The sequence below is a fragment of the Tachysurus vachellii genome, chromosome 12 (genome assembly GCF_030014155.1).
Source record: "Tachysurus vachellii isolate PV-2020 chromosome 12, HZAU_Pvac_v1, whole genome shotgun sequence".
Lineage (NCBI taxonomy): Eukaryota > Metazoa > Chordata > Actinopteri > Siluriformes > Bagridae > Tachysurus > Tachysurus vachellii.
The window spans coordinates 8,093,773-8,110,932 of record NC_083471.1 but is presented as its reverse complement, the minus strand read 5'-3'; the positions used below and the strand labels follow the sequence as shown (position 1 = coordinate 8,110,932).

Below are 17,160 nucleotides of genomic sequence, written 5' to 3'. Positions count from 1 at the left end.
ACCAGATGCGGCCTGGAATGAACCGGGCACCAGTGATGAGCTCACAGATCCGCCTGCCACCAAACCAGCTGAGACTGCAGCTACAGCAACGTGTACAGGGGCCTCAGCAGGTACAACACACGTCAAAAACATACCTCACCTCAGCTACACACCACAACACACCTCACCTCAGCTTCACACCTCAAAAACGTACCTCACCTCAGCTACACACCACAACACACATTCCCTCAGCTACACACCTCAAAAACATACCTCACCTCAGCTACACACCTTAACAACATAACTCACATCAGCTACACACCTCACCAACACACCCCTCAGCTACACACCACCACAACACACCTCATCTACACACCTTTTTTCCACTCATGTATTATTTTGCTTTTATAAATATCACTCTTATACTTATCACTCTTATTAAACCCCACACTCCAGCTGCCAGAGCTCTCCCTGGAGATGGCACCACTCTGTTTCAGCTCCACAAAAGGCCTGTTGTTTGTGTTAGCATGCTGTGGAGCGATGCTTGCCTTTTGTGTGTTGATTAGCTGCTCTCATTGATCTGTTCTTTATTCTTCCTCCCTCACACTTTCAGATGCAGAACAGGTTGGCGGCCATGAGCCAGTTTCCACAGGGGGTACCTGTTGCAATGGGGGTAAGACCAGGCCTGCCTCAGCCCCAGATGCCCTCACAGGTTAGTGTGTGTTTAGTGTGCGGTGAAGCTGAATGCGGCAGACCTGCATAGTGGAATCATTTATATTGTATTGCAGTTTTGTTATAGTTAGGGCTGGGCGATATAGCCTAAAATAAAAATCCCCGATTTTTTTCACACAAAAAAAATCGATTTACGATTTAAATCGATTTTTCCTGTAATATATACACACCTGAGACAGATTCCAAGGGACCATCTGCAAAGTGCAAAACCCGAAAAGCGAATACTATAAAAACAGTCAATAACCACTGTAATACACTGTACTGTCACCAAATTCAGCTCACACACCACTGATGTCCTGATAGTTATACTACAACACATATTTGGGGGGAATGTCTTTTTGTATACTTTTTTTATGATTTTTCATATAAAAAAAAAAAACAGTACAGTGTATTACAGTGGTTATTGACTGTTTTTATAGTATTCGTACCTTTGCTAGCAACAGACTTTAAACACACTTTGCAGCGGGGTGTTTGTTCTGCGTCTGACGCCGCAAAACCGAACCAATTCCATATGACAGATGACACTGTGCCTTTCTTGGGAACGATTTCTTCCCTGCTCGCTGCCATGTTGTTTGTGTATCTCTATGGCAAACGCACGGGGGGAGGGATGAGCCCATTCGGAACTACGGGAGCCCAGAGGCGAGCGTCAGCGGATGTTAAAGAGAAAACCGATTTTCATTCAAACAAATCGCTGTAAACTACACATTCGAGTTAATCGATAAAATCGATTTTTATCGCCCAGCCCTAGTTATAGTCTATGGAGGTCGTAGTGAAATTCAGTCTGCAGTGTTGTGACGAATCAAATGTATTTTTACTCCGAACAGGATATGCATTATGGTGTTTATTAAGAAAATAAAATGTTTTATAAATCATACATTTTAATCTATTTCTAGCTTGTTTTCAGTGCAGTTGAATGCAATGTTTGTTTATTTGTGTATATTGACACCTCTGTGGTTCTCTCCTTCAGCCCCCGCTAAACGCTCAGATGCTTGCTCAGAGGCAGAGGGAGCTCTACAGCTTCCAGCACCGCCAGAGGCAACTGCTGCAGCAGAAGGTCATGATGATGAGGCAGGGAATGAACCCCGGGCCCATGGGAGCCCAGCGTCTCCCCAAAGGCCCTCAGCAGCCACAGCAGCAAGCGCAGCAGTTTGGCTACCCACCAGGCTACAACACTGTCCCTGGAAGCACCTCTACCTCCCCCAGCCACTTCAGCCCCATGGGGACACCGATGGACCCCAAAATGTCTGCCAGGCTGCCAATAGCCAACAACCAAGGCATGATAGGAGGCATGCAGGGGCAATTTGGGGCACCGGTCAACGCTCCTGTTCAGCAGGGGCTCTTCCAGCAGTTCGGGGGTGCAGGTAGATTTGACTTTGTCAAACATAATACACATGTGAGTGGAAGCTAATATTCTCCCAACAATCATTTATAACTGTGAAATTCTTCTTAAAGGTATGCTCCAGCAAGGAGATCCATCATTCAACCCTGAGCTCGGCCCCACCAGCCCCTTGCTGTCACCACAGAACCCCACCTCCCAGAGTCCTCTGCTTCAGCAGACTCAGCCCCCACCTGGCTACCAGTCACCTGACATCAAGAACTGGCAAGGAGGCGTGACTAACAGGTAAGACCATCAATGGGAGGTGGGAGAAAACAGGACATGGGAATAACATGAGGAGTTGTGAGATATGTACTTGAGTGGAAGATTAACTGAGGACAAAAATGTGGTTCTGTTGTATGTAATGTGTGTAGTAAACAATACTGACCTCAAGGATTATACACATGAATAGAACTATTGAGAAGCAATCTGTGGGGTCCAAGCACTATTCTCACAATCCACCCCAGTGACTAGAACCAAGGAACAAGGAAAATAAAAGGATCAGGCCCATCAATCACCGGAGGAGTGGTGGAGGAGTACAAACCTGGGGACCAGGTATCAGGCCCGTACAGCTTGCAGTTGTGACGTGATTATGGGAAGGAACTGCAAAGCAACATTGGCAGTGAAATTGTCATTTTTGTCATTTTTTTTTAATCACATAAAAAGCCTAATGATGTTTATATGCTACATTTGAAGTGGTGTTTGTTTTCTTTTGCCAGTTTGTATAACCAGCCTGGTCAGACTGGCTCACAGAGTTTTGGACAGCAGGGTGTGTACAACAACATGAGTATCACTGTCTCCATGGCCGGGGGTTCGGGAGCCGCGGGTTCACTACCTCCTATTGGACCACCGGTTGCCATCGGCAACAACAGCCTCGGCAGTGTCGGCTCTATGTGTAATGATCAGGTGAGCAGTTCAGGATATAAGCAGGACTTGGTGTGATGGTTGTTTAGTATTAAACTTGGACAAAAAAAGGTGCTTTTATTAACTAACGGTCACATTGGGCAAAGGTTTGAAACTTTCGTGTCTTTTAAACCACCAGGTACAACAGGTTCAAGTGTTTGCCGATGTCCAGTGCACTGTGAACCTAGTGGGGAGTGACTCCTACCTGAATCAGCCTGGCCAAGTAGGCCATCAGAAGCCCCAGAGCAGCACCAGCACTTCGCAGTCACAGCAGAAGAGTCTCTTACAGCAGCTCCTGACTGAGTGACCCTGACTCTCTCTCACACACACACTCAGACATACATACACACACACCCCTATGTAGAGACATCCCCAACATCAGAGTTTCTGTTCGTCACCATTCTGGTTTGTGTTTGGGGAACGGCTGCTGAGTTCGGGACGTATGGTCCGGGTTGTCAGACGGCTGAAGCAGCGCTCATTCCTGCTCACCTACATTTCAAAGTCTGCTTCCTCAATAGGGTTCAAAACAAGCGATATAATGATCACGTTCCAGAAATTTGCCAAGTTCTATAAAAGGACCTGCTGCTTTCTCGCCAGCTCACATCCCTAACTAGGCCATCGGCACCGTGCTTCATGGAAACTGGGGCAGGGACTTGCTGCAGTTATGTGTAAGCCTCGTCAATGGGACAGCGCTTGTGAGTTTAGGTTCTCTCGCACTGGACAGCTCAGTTTCAGCTGGATCTGTGACTGATCAGCTCTTCTCACACAATGGGGAGTTTTCCCAGCGTTACGTTTTTTCCTCTCTCTCTCGACCGATTTCCTCAATGAGTTTTATTTTCTTTCGTTGCCTGTTTTGTCAGAACAAGCATCAACAGGTTGGGAGAAACATCTCAGATCTACTACAAGCTTTCCTGGGAGAACTCGTTTTAAAACGGCAGACATTTTTAAAACAAACATAAACAAATGTCCCAGACGTCCCTCCACCCACCTCTCAGCAGCTGTGAATACGAGCCACTTTAAGGTCACATCAGCCTATCAGTGTTGTTTGCCATGTGTGTATTGTACAGGTTGGTATTATTGTACAGCACAACAGGGGACAAAGGTCAGGACGAGCTCTCACACGTTCTGATTTCTGTTTGGAAAAACCTTGTGGAATCACTCTACAGCCAAACGTCATGGGTTTTTAAACTGGCTCTCTTCTTTTATAGCTTATAAGAACGTTTTTTTTTTTCTTTCTTTCTTTCTTTCTTCTTATTTTAAAAGAATGATGTTTGAAATCAAGAAATTGTATGTACTAAGTAACAGCTGAATATGACCTGGGGAGATGTCTCGCTCTCACGTCATGAAGGAAAGGGAAAAGAGAGGTCTTGCAAAATTATATATAGAAATAGAAATATATATATATATATATATATATATATATATATATATATATATATACATATATATATATATATATATATATATATATATATATAGAATTTGTTTTTCTGATCGATATTAATATGCTTTGTGTCTTCTGGCACACATGTTCCGGTCCCCAAATTCTCTTGTATTATACATGATAAGGTAATGAAGCTTAAATTATCTGAACTGATTTTGAGAATTCAGTGGCGTTTACTTGCTTTGTGTTCAGACAGAAATCCCAAGTCGCTTATTTCCGGCTCTGTCAGGACGCGTCGTCGTCGTCTCCTCTCTCGCACTGCGTCCTCCGGCTCTTCGACTGCTCACGTGACTACTGTTTGCCCAGTCAGACACTGTTCTTCATCAGCATTGCCTCACCTCGCCTCCTCACTCGTCCCTCCACCTGTCCTCCTCCCTATCCTCTTTATTTTTAATGTTTGTTTTTTTTTTTTTAGACTCACAGTGAAGCACATAGACAAGTTCATGGATGTATGATCAGGCTGATCATCATTGTCAGATCGTTAATAAGCAGAGAGATGAAGAATTTGGGGGGGGTGTCAGATAATATAGAGATCTATATTTATAAATACGCCTGTGGTCCAAATTTGTCTCCATGTACACACACACCCACACAAATGCAAAGTATCTCAAAGATTTTATAAAAGCCCCTCCCCCACCTTATCCTCCAGCTTCTTCATCCTACACTCACACCGTCACTCCTCTCAAATCAACGCCTCGTTCTACTTTTTATTTTATAAGCTCGATCCCACACCGGGACGAACTGCTGCTTTCTTCCAGGCTGCATGTCGGCGAAGCGGCGAGTTCTTTCCCGAGCCTCTCGTTCCATCAGAGAACTTCAGACATGCTCCAGGACATCAGACAGCTGGAGAACGTGATGAGACGGTGAGGAAGAACGCTCTGGTCAGATGTATGCTTCTGCTTCACAAAGGCATTCCTGTAGAATGATGTCTTTAGACATTACGTGCCAGTTAATCAGGTACTTTTCTTATTATTTTTACCCTTCGACCCGATTCCCTTTCGCACCGTTTCTGAGATGCCAAATGGTCCGTGTTCGAACGCAGTGCCTCTTAACCACAGCTTTCTCTTTATTAACTCTAATAAACGGCTCCTGGTCAGTTCCACTCCAAGGTACAATGGTTTATCCTGTAAATAACAGACAAATGTGAATAATGTATTTGTTCCGAGTCAACAATATTGTAGTGCTCCGACTTCTTTGTGGTAATAACTACTTTCTTCCATGGTTTTTTTTTTTTTTTTTTTTTTTTTTTTTTGGGGATGTTCTGATGACTGTCTGAAAGTATCTCTGTGTGGTTAATACTGTATATCAGATGTTTAAAAATGGAAAAACGTCCTGATTTATTCTTTTTTTTTTGTTTGTTTTCCTATTTCCTGTACCTGTGTCTTTCCTTCGGGTTTCAGATCTTTTACGTGAGAATGAATTTAGCGACTGCTGAATGTGACTTTACTGAGAGAGAAGCAGCATGGTCTCGCTTTTGTACGGGTTAATTTAAAAAAAAAAAAAACTAAAAAAAAACAAACAAAAAAAATCCTAACAAAAAAAAAGGCCATATTATTTAATTTTTGCCATCAAAGGTTTAAATAGCTCTGAGGAAGTGGAACCTTGGTTTGATGTGAACGGGCTTCAGACCTCATTTGCCACAAGGTGTTTTTTTTTTTTTCGCAAGGAATAATGACCAAAGCTTCGATTATCAAGAAAAAAATCTTATATGCAAAGCTCATGCAATTGGATAGAATTAATGTAGCATCATTTATCTTCAGTCAGACGGCACAGACTTTAGTGTAATAGATTTAGTAAAACACTACGAGACTGGAGCAGGCTGCGGGCCGAGCTCTGGACTACTACTGTGGGGTTTGCGTTTTGTTTTTTTTTTGTTTTTTTTTTTGTTTGTTTTTTAAACACAGCCCTGTCGTACACAGAAATGTCTTTCGGGGTAAAACTTAATCACTGTTTTCAGGAAGAGAAAATGTACTACAGCGAGCTATGCACCTTAACTCGAGACCCGATTCCCATTTCTGCTCCTGGTTTATCCGTTCGTTCGTGTTCAGCTCTCAGAAAGATCTGATTTATGGTTTAAAACAACAAAAAAAAAATCCACACTGATGCAAGTATTCTTAAAACTTTTTGCTTTTATTTAGTGAAATTCTTTCTACCAGATCGGAGGTGCCTGTTGTATATATATTTTAGTCACGGAGGAGACGCTTTCCTCTCGTCTGTGGATTTTTCTTGTCGACGGATTTTCTTATATATCAACGACCTTTGTAAGAAAACGTGTTTGCTGTACTTTACATAATTTTTTTTACTCAACAAAAAAAAAACAATAAAAAAAGAAACCAAAAAAAAAAAAGAAACAAAGTTCCAGGAATTTGCAAGGAAAACAATCTAGTTTTGCACTTTATAATTCAATTCAAAGGAAAGAGGCCATCGTTAGGAAAAAACCTACAACATTAAAAAAAGAACAACTACAAAAAAAAACGAGTCCGAGACTACACACGTCCCCTGAATGTAACAGAGCAGAGCGTCGATTTGCTTTTTTGATGTCAAACATGGAAGTTTCTCAGGTTCTTCAGAAAGAACTTAGCAGTAGCCCTTCATCGTCATCATCGGCGAGCGAGCAGGGTATCCTCACTTTTCCACTACGTTAAAGTGTTCTCCTTGTAATTGCTGCGAAGTTTTTTCCAAACTATGCCAATGTTCTTCAGGTGCTCCACTCCTCCATCTCTCTCACGCTTACGTTCCTCAGACATTCCTCAAACAACTCTGCTTTTAAACCCATCACACCGAGATGCGATCCAGACCCACACCGCACCGCGCCGGGTCGTCGTCGTCCTTCCCTCGTCTCCGCTCTACTCTGTCGGCGCTGCTGCTTGAGCGAGATCTTTTTGCTGCCTTATTCATACACATTTGTCGCAGTGGCATAAAAAACTCTGCTGAGACGCTCCGATTACTCAAAGCAAGGTTCCACTTTTCAACTGTCAAATTAATATAAATAAATTAAATATTTTATATATATATATATATATATATATATATATATATATATATATATATATATATATATATATATATATATATATATATATATATATATAAATAAATCTATCTATAAATAATTATACATTTTTATTCATTTTGTCCAGTTTGTATAATACCAGTTTGTGAATTTTATTTTTTATTTTTTTTCCTCGAGAGGCTTCGCTGCAGCTGCGTCGGGATTTTTATGAACGAAATCTGTGTCTGGGAGAAATTCTGCATGTTAGCATGATTTATTTTCCTGTTTGTTTTGTTTGTTCTATCCAGGAGTGTCTTGGAAATTAAAAAAAAAATTGTACCTTTCTTAGGACGTTGTAGACAATCAGTCACATGCTGGGTCCAGTAGCTGCAGGTTTGTCCTGCAGGCTGCAAAACTGTCGTCGTTTTAGTTTGTTTTTTTTTGTTATTTTTCCTCATCTACTTCAGTCTTATTTCTCTTGTCCATTTCATGGAAAATATGTGGCTGCTCAAACTAAACTAGTTTACACTAGTGTACACACACACACACCTCTTGTGCATAAGGCCCCTTCTGTTGCTTGTCTACGCTGATGATGCAGACCTTGAAGGACGTGATGCTTTGACTAACAAATCTCTATAACATCCATGAATGTGAGAATGCAACACATTGCAATAAAAGCACCATGTAAAAGTGTTTCATTGTGACTGTCCTCCTTCACCCCCTCCCCCTCTCTCTTTTATTTAAATAAATAATTAACTCTGTGAATCTCAGGAGGCTGCTTGTTCTGTAAAATTCACTCAGAACAGTGAGAGTGAGAATAAAGCTGTTTATTGATGATGATGATGATGATGATGTGTGACCCAGAGGCATGAGACGTGAAGGTTTCTGCTCATTTGAAGAGCTTGAACTTTCTGAGGAAAGGCTGCACCGTGTCCTTGGGGTAGGGTTTCAGCGCTAGGCAGGTGGCGATATTCTCCGGCTGCTCCATCCACAGCTTGTGTGCGATGCCTTTCTCGCTGAGCGTCGTGGATAAGTGAGTCAGACTCGCTTCATCTGCTGCCTGAAGAACCAGACGAGACTCGTGAATGAAATGTTACAGCATGTTGTTTATCTGAAGTGATGAGGATTAGTCACCATGATGCCTGCTCTGTTCACTGTATGTTCAGCTGAACGGACAAATTTATACAAGAATTCAGTTAGAATTCCTGTGACAACGTGGCTGTCGTTAATTATACTCACTGTCCGCTTTATTAGGAACACCTGTACGCTCAGGCAGTCCTCTAATCAGCCAATCAGATGTCAGCAGCACAGTGTGGTTCAGTTCAAGTGAGACTTGAGCTGTGGCATGGATGTAGGGTCTAAAGACTGAAGCAACTTCTTGTGGAGAAGCTCAGAGGAGATTCATCAGTCTGGTCTTAATACTGAGGGTGATTCTAAGACGCACACACATACACATGGTAAGGTGTTAAATTACCAATGTGAAGGTTGTGAGTTTGAATCCCAGGTCCACCAACCTGCCACTGCTTGTCTCCTGAGCAAGCCTTTAACCCTCAATTGCTCCATTGTAAAAAATGAGATAAAAATGTAAGTTGCTCTGGATAAGTGTGTCCACCAAATGTTGTAAATATAAATATATTCCTGTCAGTCAGGAGAGGAACCTGATGTGGTCTTGAGCTGTTGTAGCTCATCCATGTCAAGGTTCTGATATGATGTTCTACTCACCATGATTGTAAAGAGTGATTATGAGCGACTTCCTGTCACCTCAGACCAGTCTGATCATTCTCCTCTGATCTTCTCAAAGCCACTTCACTCTGCAGATCCTCCTCTCATGACATGCTTTTGTTTTTTTTTCTTACCATTCTGTGGAAACTGTTGTGTGAAAATCCCAGCAGGGGGTCAGCAGCTTCTAAAAAGTTCAAACTAAAATCCATACCACGGTTCAAGTCTACAGATCGGACTTTCTTCAAGACCTGAACTTTAACTAAAGCTCTTGAACTGAACCTGCAGGAGTTTACACACTTTGCTGCTGACACGTGATTGGCTGATTAGAGAACTGCATGAGTGTACAGGTCTTCCTAATAAATTATGAACCTGAGCCGGTGTTAGCTACATGATTCCCCACTGACAGTCAGAACAGCGTACAGCAGAACACGACATGACACTGTGACAACTCTGAGCATCTTCAAGTGTGTGAGAATGTTCATCAGACCTGAATCTCATGTCCAACTCTTTTTTTTTTTTAAAGCCACGCCCCTTCAGATTTATCTTCAAGTAACTCCTAAAAAAGCAGTTACCATAGGAAAGATATTAATGGCAATCTCAGGGTGAGCTGAAACATGAATGTCCAACATTATTTCTGATGTGTGGAGATGTAAATTAAAATGAGTTTTTAGTTGTGTTCCAATCACAATCATGGAAAGGGGGCGGGGCTAAAGCAGCTGGTTGGTTAAGGTGTTGAACTACTGGTCGGAAAATTATGAGTACGAATCCCAGGTCCACCAATATTCCACTGCTGGTCCCTTCAGCAATTGCTCAGTTGTATAAATTGAAGCTCACTCAGGATAAGGGCGTCTGCTAAATGTAAATGGTAATAAAAGCTACACCATTTTGCGTCACCTGTAAAGCCGTGTTAAGAAGTAGTCAGATATACAAGCCCTAGTGCTCAGGTGTTACAGCAGAACATCAGAGCTCTGCAGATTAAGTGTTTACTTCACCAACAGCCCACCCTCAGGTTCTTACATTTTATATATTCAGGACTTTATTTCCCTTCAAATCCTGTATTTTTCACTCCCTCAGCCGTGACACGTGTAAAACAGGTGTGCTGTGGCTCAGTGGCTCACCTGCAGCACCACTTTGTGCATGTTGTCCAGGTCTGACAGGTATTCCTGCGTGTCCGGGTCGCTGTAGTTCACGTGAATGGCAGCAGTGGCGGCGTGACACGCCTGCGTTATAACCGCTCCTAAAGGCCACGACAAGGCGTGTATTAAATCCGACCGAACTACAACATACTGCACAAGGCGTTTAGTGGCACCGCCGCTACCGGGCGCCGCCATGTTGGTTATAGAGTATCGGAAGTGACGCGCTGTCTGTACTGTTTATTATCCGGGTTACACTTTTGTTTCAAATGCAAGAAACTCATCTGATTGTTTGTAAGATTTTGTTGGTAAAAATGTCCTCAACGCATCTATCTGTCACCTAATAATAGTCTCAGGTGGAATAGGTTTTCTGCCTTTTAGGTGGAATTATTAAAATATATATGATATCTACTTTTCATGCCATAATGTGTGTTTTATTGACCAGAAACTTTGTGTAGTTTCTCTTTAATTCAGCAGGTTGTTGTTGTTGCACCTTTTAAGACTGATGTAGTGATAAATAAGGGATCTGATCTGATGGCTCTCCAGTTTCCTGCTTCAGTAAAAGCTTTGCTCTGGACTGAACTCCCTGTGCTGTGTGTTTATAAGTATAGAAAAGTGAGGGTCGTGTTTTTCATACTGTCCCATGGAGATAAGGGATAATCAACCCTGTCAAATGAACCTCATTAATGCTCTTGTAGCTGAATGAATCCCCACAAATCCCCAGTCACAGAAAACTTCACTGAAATGTGGAGCTGATTATAAAAGCTGGGAGAGGAGAAGACATCTGGAGTGAGATGTTCAACAGGGATAAGATGGGTGTGATGAACACTTTCGGTCATGTATGTCTTATAATAATAATAATAATAATAATAATAATAATAATAAAACTACAATCTGGCAACCCTTTACAGTGGGACGCGAAAACGTTTGCTTGTAGCTCTCACAGATTCTGCCATCTAGCGGCCAAATATATTCATTGCACACAGAGGAAGCTAGGACCTGAAACTTAATAATAATAATAATAATAATAATAATAATAATAATAGCTATAGGACTCACTTGTTGTCCTCTTTTTCATTGCAACCATATGTAAATATCATCAAAGGTTAGAATATATACAACAGCAGTAGTAAAAGAACCACAAGAAGACCATAAAACAAAGAGATTTAAGTATATAATTCATTTCTACCATCAAAGTGTCACATGTTGTTTAGAAGTGTTGCAAAATGTCTGAATTTTCTGATGACAAGAATAAAAAATCTTTAGTGTGTGCTTGTGTGTGTGTGTCTGTGTGTATGTATGTGTGTGTCTGTGTTTGTGTGTGTGTGTGTGTGTGTGTGTGTGTGTGTGTGTGTGTGTGACGTCACCACCAGCTCTAGACTCTATATTGAGCTCCATTTATGGTGTTTTTCACTTTAACTCATTGAATCTCTGAGCTGAAGCGGAAGTCCACAGTGATCTTCATCTCGGTGAGTTTGAGAGCTTTACACTGCATTTCTCTGTTTGTCACTGATGTCAGTGTGTATAATAAGACGGTGATGAGGACAGAAAGAATTTTATTACAATTAACCGCCGCGTTATTGTGTGTGTAAAACTACAGCCGGTATTTGCCTTGTTAAAGCTGTAAATAAACAGCGTATGTATTGTGCATGTCGTAAACGTCGTTGGAAGAAAGATAATGACGTTTCTTTGTAATTCATTCGTTATTTATACAATTTTTTGTTTTATTTCTTGGAACTTCCGGGTTCGGGCTGAAGCGACTTATTGATCACGTGCACGCGCACCGGCTCAGCTACTCCTTGAGCTTTATAGACTGATAAACATCCTACAGACTGATCTGTAAATCTCTAGGCTTTATTTATGTATTTATTTCCAGTTGCATCTTCTCTGTGATGAGCTGCATGTTTGTATTATTTAAACCCCACAAATCAGATGAATGCAGTGTTTAAACATTAACATCTCCATATAAATGACTTTTTTTTTTTTTTTTTTTTTTTTTAATGAATGATTTTGCAGATTATCCATTTAAAAGCTCACACACAGTAAGAAAAACAGGATTTTGTCAAATCTTCTGAATTAGTTTTTTCTGTCTTTTCTTTTTTCCAGTGAAAAAATGAACGTGGAGCATGAAATAACGCTGCTTGTGGATGAGATAAACAGACTTGGCAGTAAAAGTAAGTATATCATCCTCCTGATGTGTGTGTGTGTGACGTGTATCATCTGTCTAGAACTAATCCTCAATAAGTCTGACACGACATGGCCAAAGGTTTGTACATCCCTGACCGTCACACCCTTATGTTCTTGTTAAACATCTCATTCCCATTTGAGAAGGTTCTCCACCAGATGTTGGATCATGACTCATTTGGCTACAAGAGCATTAGTGAGAGCAGACTCTGATGTTGAGATGTTAAGTAGAATCCAGTTCCATCCCAATTGTGTTCAGTGGGGTTGAGTCAGGGCTCTCAAGTTCTTCACTTTAACCTTCTGCACAGAACTGATACACCTTCATATTTCACTGCACTGCCTCTTTAACTCCCCATAAAGTATAAGAGCTGTTTATTTTTAGAGACACAATCTTTCTGCAGGTCCTGGCATTGAACTGCCACACCCATATCACACAGCACTACACAAACTCTAACCCTTATCTGGTTCGCTGAGGCTCTATATGTTCTTCCTTTTGTTTTGGTCGGTTGGTGGAACTTCAGTGAAACTGATGAATATATGACTATAATTGTCTACAATTGTGTATAAATTCAAATAAATTCAAATATCCCAGAGAAACCAGGAATATATTAATCTGGCTTTAAAAGCATTTAACTAGCATTCCTCGTGTATTCGGCTATGTGTCTGAGATATCTTCAGTCAACTGAGCTGGAGGTGATACTCGGGATTAACCCTCACACTGCCTCATGTAACAAGATCTAGGGTTTCTCATTTAAACACATTTCTGCATTATAATAAAGGACAAATGTTATAAAATGGACTTAAGGAATATTCGCTACACAGACAGCAGTTTAGTGTAGAAGTGTTGTTTGTGTGTAGTAAAATAATCCGATGTGGAGGGGAATTAGCTGTGATGTGATGTGGAGTGGATTTTGTGTGTGTTTTACAGAAGCAAAAGCAACAGGTGTGGCATTGTACAAACACTGCATATTGTACACACACATGAAAGGCAGAAAGTTCCTGTTCATCAGGGTTCCTTAAGAGGTTAAACTCACTCACCACCCCGGTTCTCTTCAGACTCTCTGCTGTTGTCGTGATTGTTGTTATGAACTGGTGTAGTCTGTTTAAAGTTAAGCTTTTCTTAACTTCACTGGTGTAGACACACCCACAACTACTCACTTGCTTTGACTATGCAACTCCGTTCCTCTGTTATTATCAGACATGCTTTAGTTGTTTCCTGTCCTCTGGTGTATAGCAGCACTGCTGAATTCTGTAGAACTGAAGAGAAACTTGAGTATTAAAGTTTTAAACAATCTCCACTGAAGCTGTTAAGCTGGAAATGGATTAAACCAGAAAGGAAGTCTGTCTAAAATACCCTTATTATTTAAACTTCTCCAACTAAAACATGGTGGTGAATAATTAATAGTTAAATGTTCAATCTAACAATAACCCAATAACCTCCTCGTCCTGCTTCACAGATGCAGACGGTAAAACCAGCGTCAAATTCGGCGTCCTGTTCAACGATGACAAGTGTGCCAACCTGTTCGAGGCGCTCGTCGGGACGCTGAAAGCGGCCAAACGAAAGAAGATCATCACGTTTCAGGGCGAGCTTTTACTGCAAGGAGTTCACGACAATGTTGATGTGATTCTGCTGTAGGATCGAACTGAGCTTTAGTCAAATAAAAACATCTCACCTCCAGGAGCCTCGTCTTACAGTCCTACAGCCAGCAAACACTCACTCACCAGTGTATCTTTATATACTTTTATAATGTGCTTTCTTTTGTCAGTTCCTCCAGGAGTTTTTTGTATTGATTTTGCTGGGGTTTTTTTTTTTTTATTTTTTAAAATTCGCAATGCAACTATTTTTGCGGAAAAAAATATACTTGACTTGGTGACATCACCAGCACAGGATTCCTCCTTTAATCTCCTCCCAGTGAGACACCTGTAATGAGTTTAACGTTCTCACACACGTGAACGGAAGAGGCGGAACCCGCGCTAACGATGTCACACGACGCGTCTCGGAGCAAATCCGCAGAAAATCTGTCGTTTTGAAAAATCACTTTTTTGAGTTGGTGTGATTTTGTGTCCATTTCTACAATCGCAAAAATCAATAAATCCTGGAGGATCTGCTGAGGTGAAGGAGTGTGTATGTTTTGAAAGAAGCGTGCTGTTTGTAAACGACCAAAGTCTTCATTTAACTACCACATCACCAGCTAGTCTTCACATATGACTCAATAGTTCAGAATAAATCTCCTGAAAAACTTGACATCAGTATTAATTCTTCTGCTGATGTGTAGTGAATTGTTTTAAAGGAAATAGCCAAGCACTTCCCAGGACCGTGTTATTAACGTTAATCAGGTTTAGTTGTGACAAATGATCACTAGATTATTTATGACTTGTGATCTAGTCAATTATGTCAAAGAGGATTTTTTTTCCCCCCGACACAAAATTGTAATTTGAACATAGATACTTTGGAAAATACTTAATGGACTTGATTAAAGCACACATTTTTATACACATTACTGTACTGATGAAATCACATGTAACTCAGGCTTAAAATATTCTCTTTGGCTGCTGGTTTGATTCATAATAAACTGTTTCACTTGGTCAAGCAGTTTGTTTTTTGTCTTAAGAGAAACAAGTAAACATTATCATGAGGTCTTGCTATAATTGGTTGAAACATTAATCCACTCTCTAACATCATATGACTCTGGGGGTCTGGTGAAGGGTGATGAAGATTATCTTCTGGTGTTATTTCACACAGTAACTCACTGTAAAGACAGATCTCAGCTAATAACTTCACACACACACACAACAGATTCCTCTGCTTCACTGTCATATTCCTGTAATACAGAATGTACAGTTGTATGCAAAAGTTTAGGAACCCCTGACAATTTCCATGATTTTCATTTATAAATACTTGGGTGTTTGGATCAGCAATTTCATTTTGATCTATCAAATAACTGAAGGACACAGTAATATTTCAGTAGTGAAATGAGGTTTATTGGATTAACAGGAAATGTGCAATATGCATCAAAATGAAATTAGGCAGGTGCATAAATTTGGGCACCCCAACAGAAAAATCACATCAATATTTAGTAGAGCCTCCTTTAGCAGTAATAACAGCCTCTGGACACTTCCTATAGCCTGTAATGAGTGTCCAGATTCTGGATGAATGTATTTTAGACCATTTATCTTTACAAAAAACATCTCCAGTTAAGTTAGGTTTAATGTTTGCCAAGCATGGACAACCCCCTTCAAAATCACCCCACAGATGTTCAATGATATTCAGGTCTGGGGACTGGGATGGCCATTACAGAACATTGTACTTGTTCCTCTGCATAAATGCCCGAGTAGATTTTGAGCAGTGTTTTGGGTCATTGTCTTGTTGAAATATCCAGCCCTGGCGTAACTTCAATTGTGTGACCGATTCCTCAACATTATTCTCAAGAATCTGCTGATATTGAGTGGAATCCATGCGACCCTCAACTTTAACCAGATTCCCAGTACCAGCACTGGCCACACAGCCCCACAGCATGATGGAACCTCCACCAAATTTTACTGTGGGTAGTAAGTGCTTTTCTTGGAATGTTATGTTCTTTTGCTGCCATGCATAACGCCCCTTGTTATGACCAAATAACTCAATCTTTGTTTCATCACTCCACAGCACCTTATTCCAAAATAAAGCTGGCTTGTCCAAATGTGCGTTTGCATACCTCAAGCAACTCCGTTTGTGGTGTGTTTGCAGAAAAGGCTTCTTTCACATCACTCTCGCGTACAGCTTCACCTAGTGCAAAGTGTGCTGAATTGTTGAACGATGCATTGACACCATCTGCAGCAAGTTGATGTTGGAGGTGGTCTGTGGGCTGTTTTTGACCTCTCCCCATACTTCACTTTTGCTTCTCCAATATTTTACGTGGCCTGCCACTTCTGGCCTTAACAAGAACTGTGTCTGTGGTCTTCCATTTCCTCACTATGTTCCTCACAGTGGACACTGACAGCTTATATCTCTGCGCTAACTTTTTGTAGCCTTCCCATAAACCATAATGTTGAACAATCTTTGTTTTCAGGTCATTTGAGAGTTGTTTTGAGGCCTCCATGTTGCCACTCTTCAGGTGAGAGTCAAAGAGAACAACAACTTGCAACTGGCCACCTTAAATACCTTTTCTCATGATTGGATGCACCTGTCTTTGAAGTTCAAGGCTTAATGAGCTCAACAAACCAATTGCGTGCGCCAATTAATCAGTGGTAAGTAGTTACAGGTATTAAAATCAACAAAATGGCAAGGGTGCCCAAATTTATGCACCTGTCTAATTTTATTTTGATGCATATTGCACATTTTCTGTTAATCCAATAAACCTCATTTCACTACTGAAATATTACTGTGTCCTTCAGTTATTTGATAGATTAAAAGGAAATTGCTGATCCAAACACCCAAATATTCATTCATTCATTCATTTTATACCGCTTATCCGAACTACCTCGGGTCACGGGGAGCCTGTGCCTATCTCAGGCGTCATCGGGCATCAAGGCAGGATACACTCTCATTCACTCACACAATCACACACTACGGACAATTTTCCAGAGATGCCAATCAACCTACCATGCATGTCTTTGGACCGGGGGAGGAAACCAGAGTACCCAGAGGAAACCCCCGAGGCACGGGGAGAACATGCGAACTAGACACACACACACCGTGCAACACCCAAATATTTAT

The 17,160-nt window shown here is 41.1% G+C and overlaps 3 protein-coding genes across 4 annotated transcripts in view; 2 read left to right on the top strand and 1 right to left on the bottom strand.

The window, feature by feature from the left end:
• The window catches only part of ncoa1 (nuclear receptor coactivator 1), a 29,096-nt gene extending 24,706 nt beyond the window's left edge, over positions 1 to 4,390 (top strand). For both annotated transcript variants that reach the window (XM_060882641.1, XM_060882640.1), the window contains exons 16-21: positions 1 to 110; positions 593 to 691; positions 1,679 to 2,072; positions 2,164 to 2,332; positions 2,806 to 2,992; positions 3,129 to 4,390. The exon at positions 1 to 110 is cut by the window's left edge and continues 178 nt beyond it. In XM_060882641.1, coding sequence (XP_060738624.1) covers positions 1 to 110; positions 593 to 691; positions 1,679 to 2,072; positions 2,164 to 2,332; positions 2,806 to 2,992; positions 3,129 to 3,296 — 1,127 coding nt within the window. In that variant the 3' untranslated portion in view covers positions 3,297 to 4,390. The remainder of the gene's footprint in view (positions 111 to 592; positions 692 to 1,678; positions 2,073 to 2,163; positions 2,333 to 2,805; positions 2,993 to 3,128) is intronic.
• Positions 4,391 to 8,237: 3,847 nt separating this feature from the next.
• ptrhd1 (peptidyl-tRNA hydrolase domain containing 1) lies at positions 8,238 to 10,503 on the bottom strand. The gene is made up of 2 exons (XM_060883198.1): positions 10,266 to 10,503; positions 8,238 to 8,485 (listed from the first exon to the last, which is right to left on the bottom strand). The coding sequence occupies exons 1-2, from the start codon at positions 10,476 to 10,478 to the stop codon at positions 8,315 to 8,317; spliced, it is 384 nt and encodes a 127-aa protein (XP_060739181.1). The 5' UTR covers positions 10,479 to 10,503; the 3' UTR covers positions 8,238 to 8,314.
• Positions 10,504 to 11,624: 1,121 nt separating this feature from the next.
• abracl (ABRA C-terminal like) lies at positions 11,625 to 15,054 on the top strand. Its single transcript, XM_060883984.1, has 3 exons — positions 11,625 to 11,749; positions 12,387 to 12,454; positions 13,922 to 15,054. Exons 2-3 carry the CDS (start codon positions 12,394 to 12,396, stop codon positions 14,098 to 14,100), a joined length of 240 nt encoding a protein of 79 aa, XP_060739967.1. The 5' UTR covers positions 11,625 to 11,749; positions 12,387 to 12,393; the 3' UTR covers positions 14,101 to 15,054.
• The last annotated feature ends 2,106 nt before the right edge of the window (positions 15,055 to 17,160 follow it).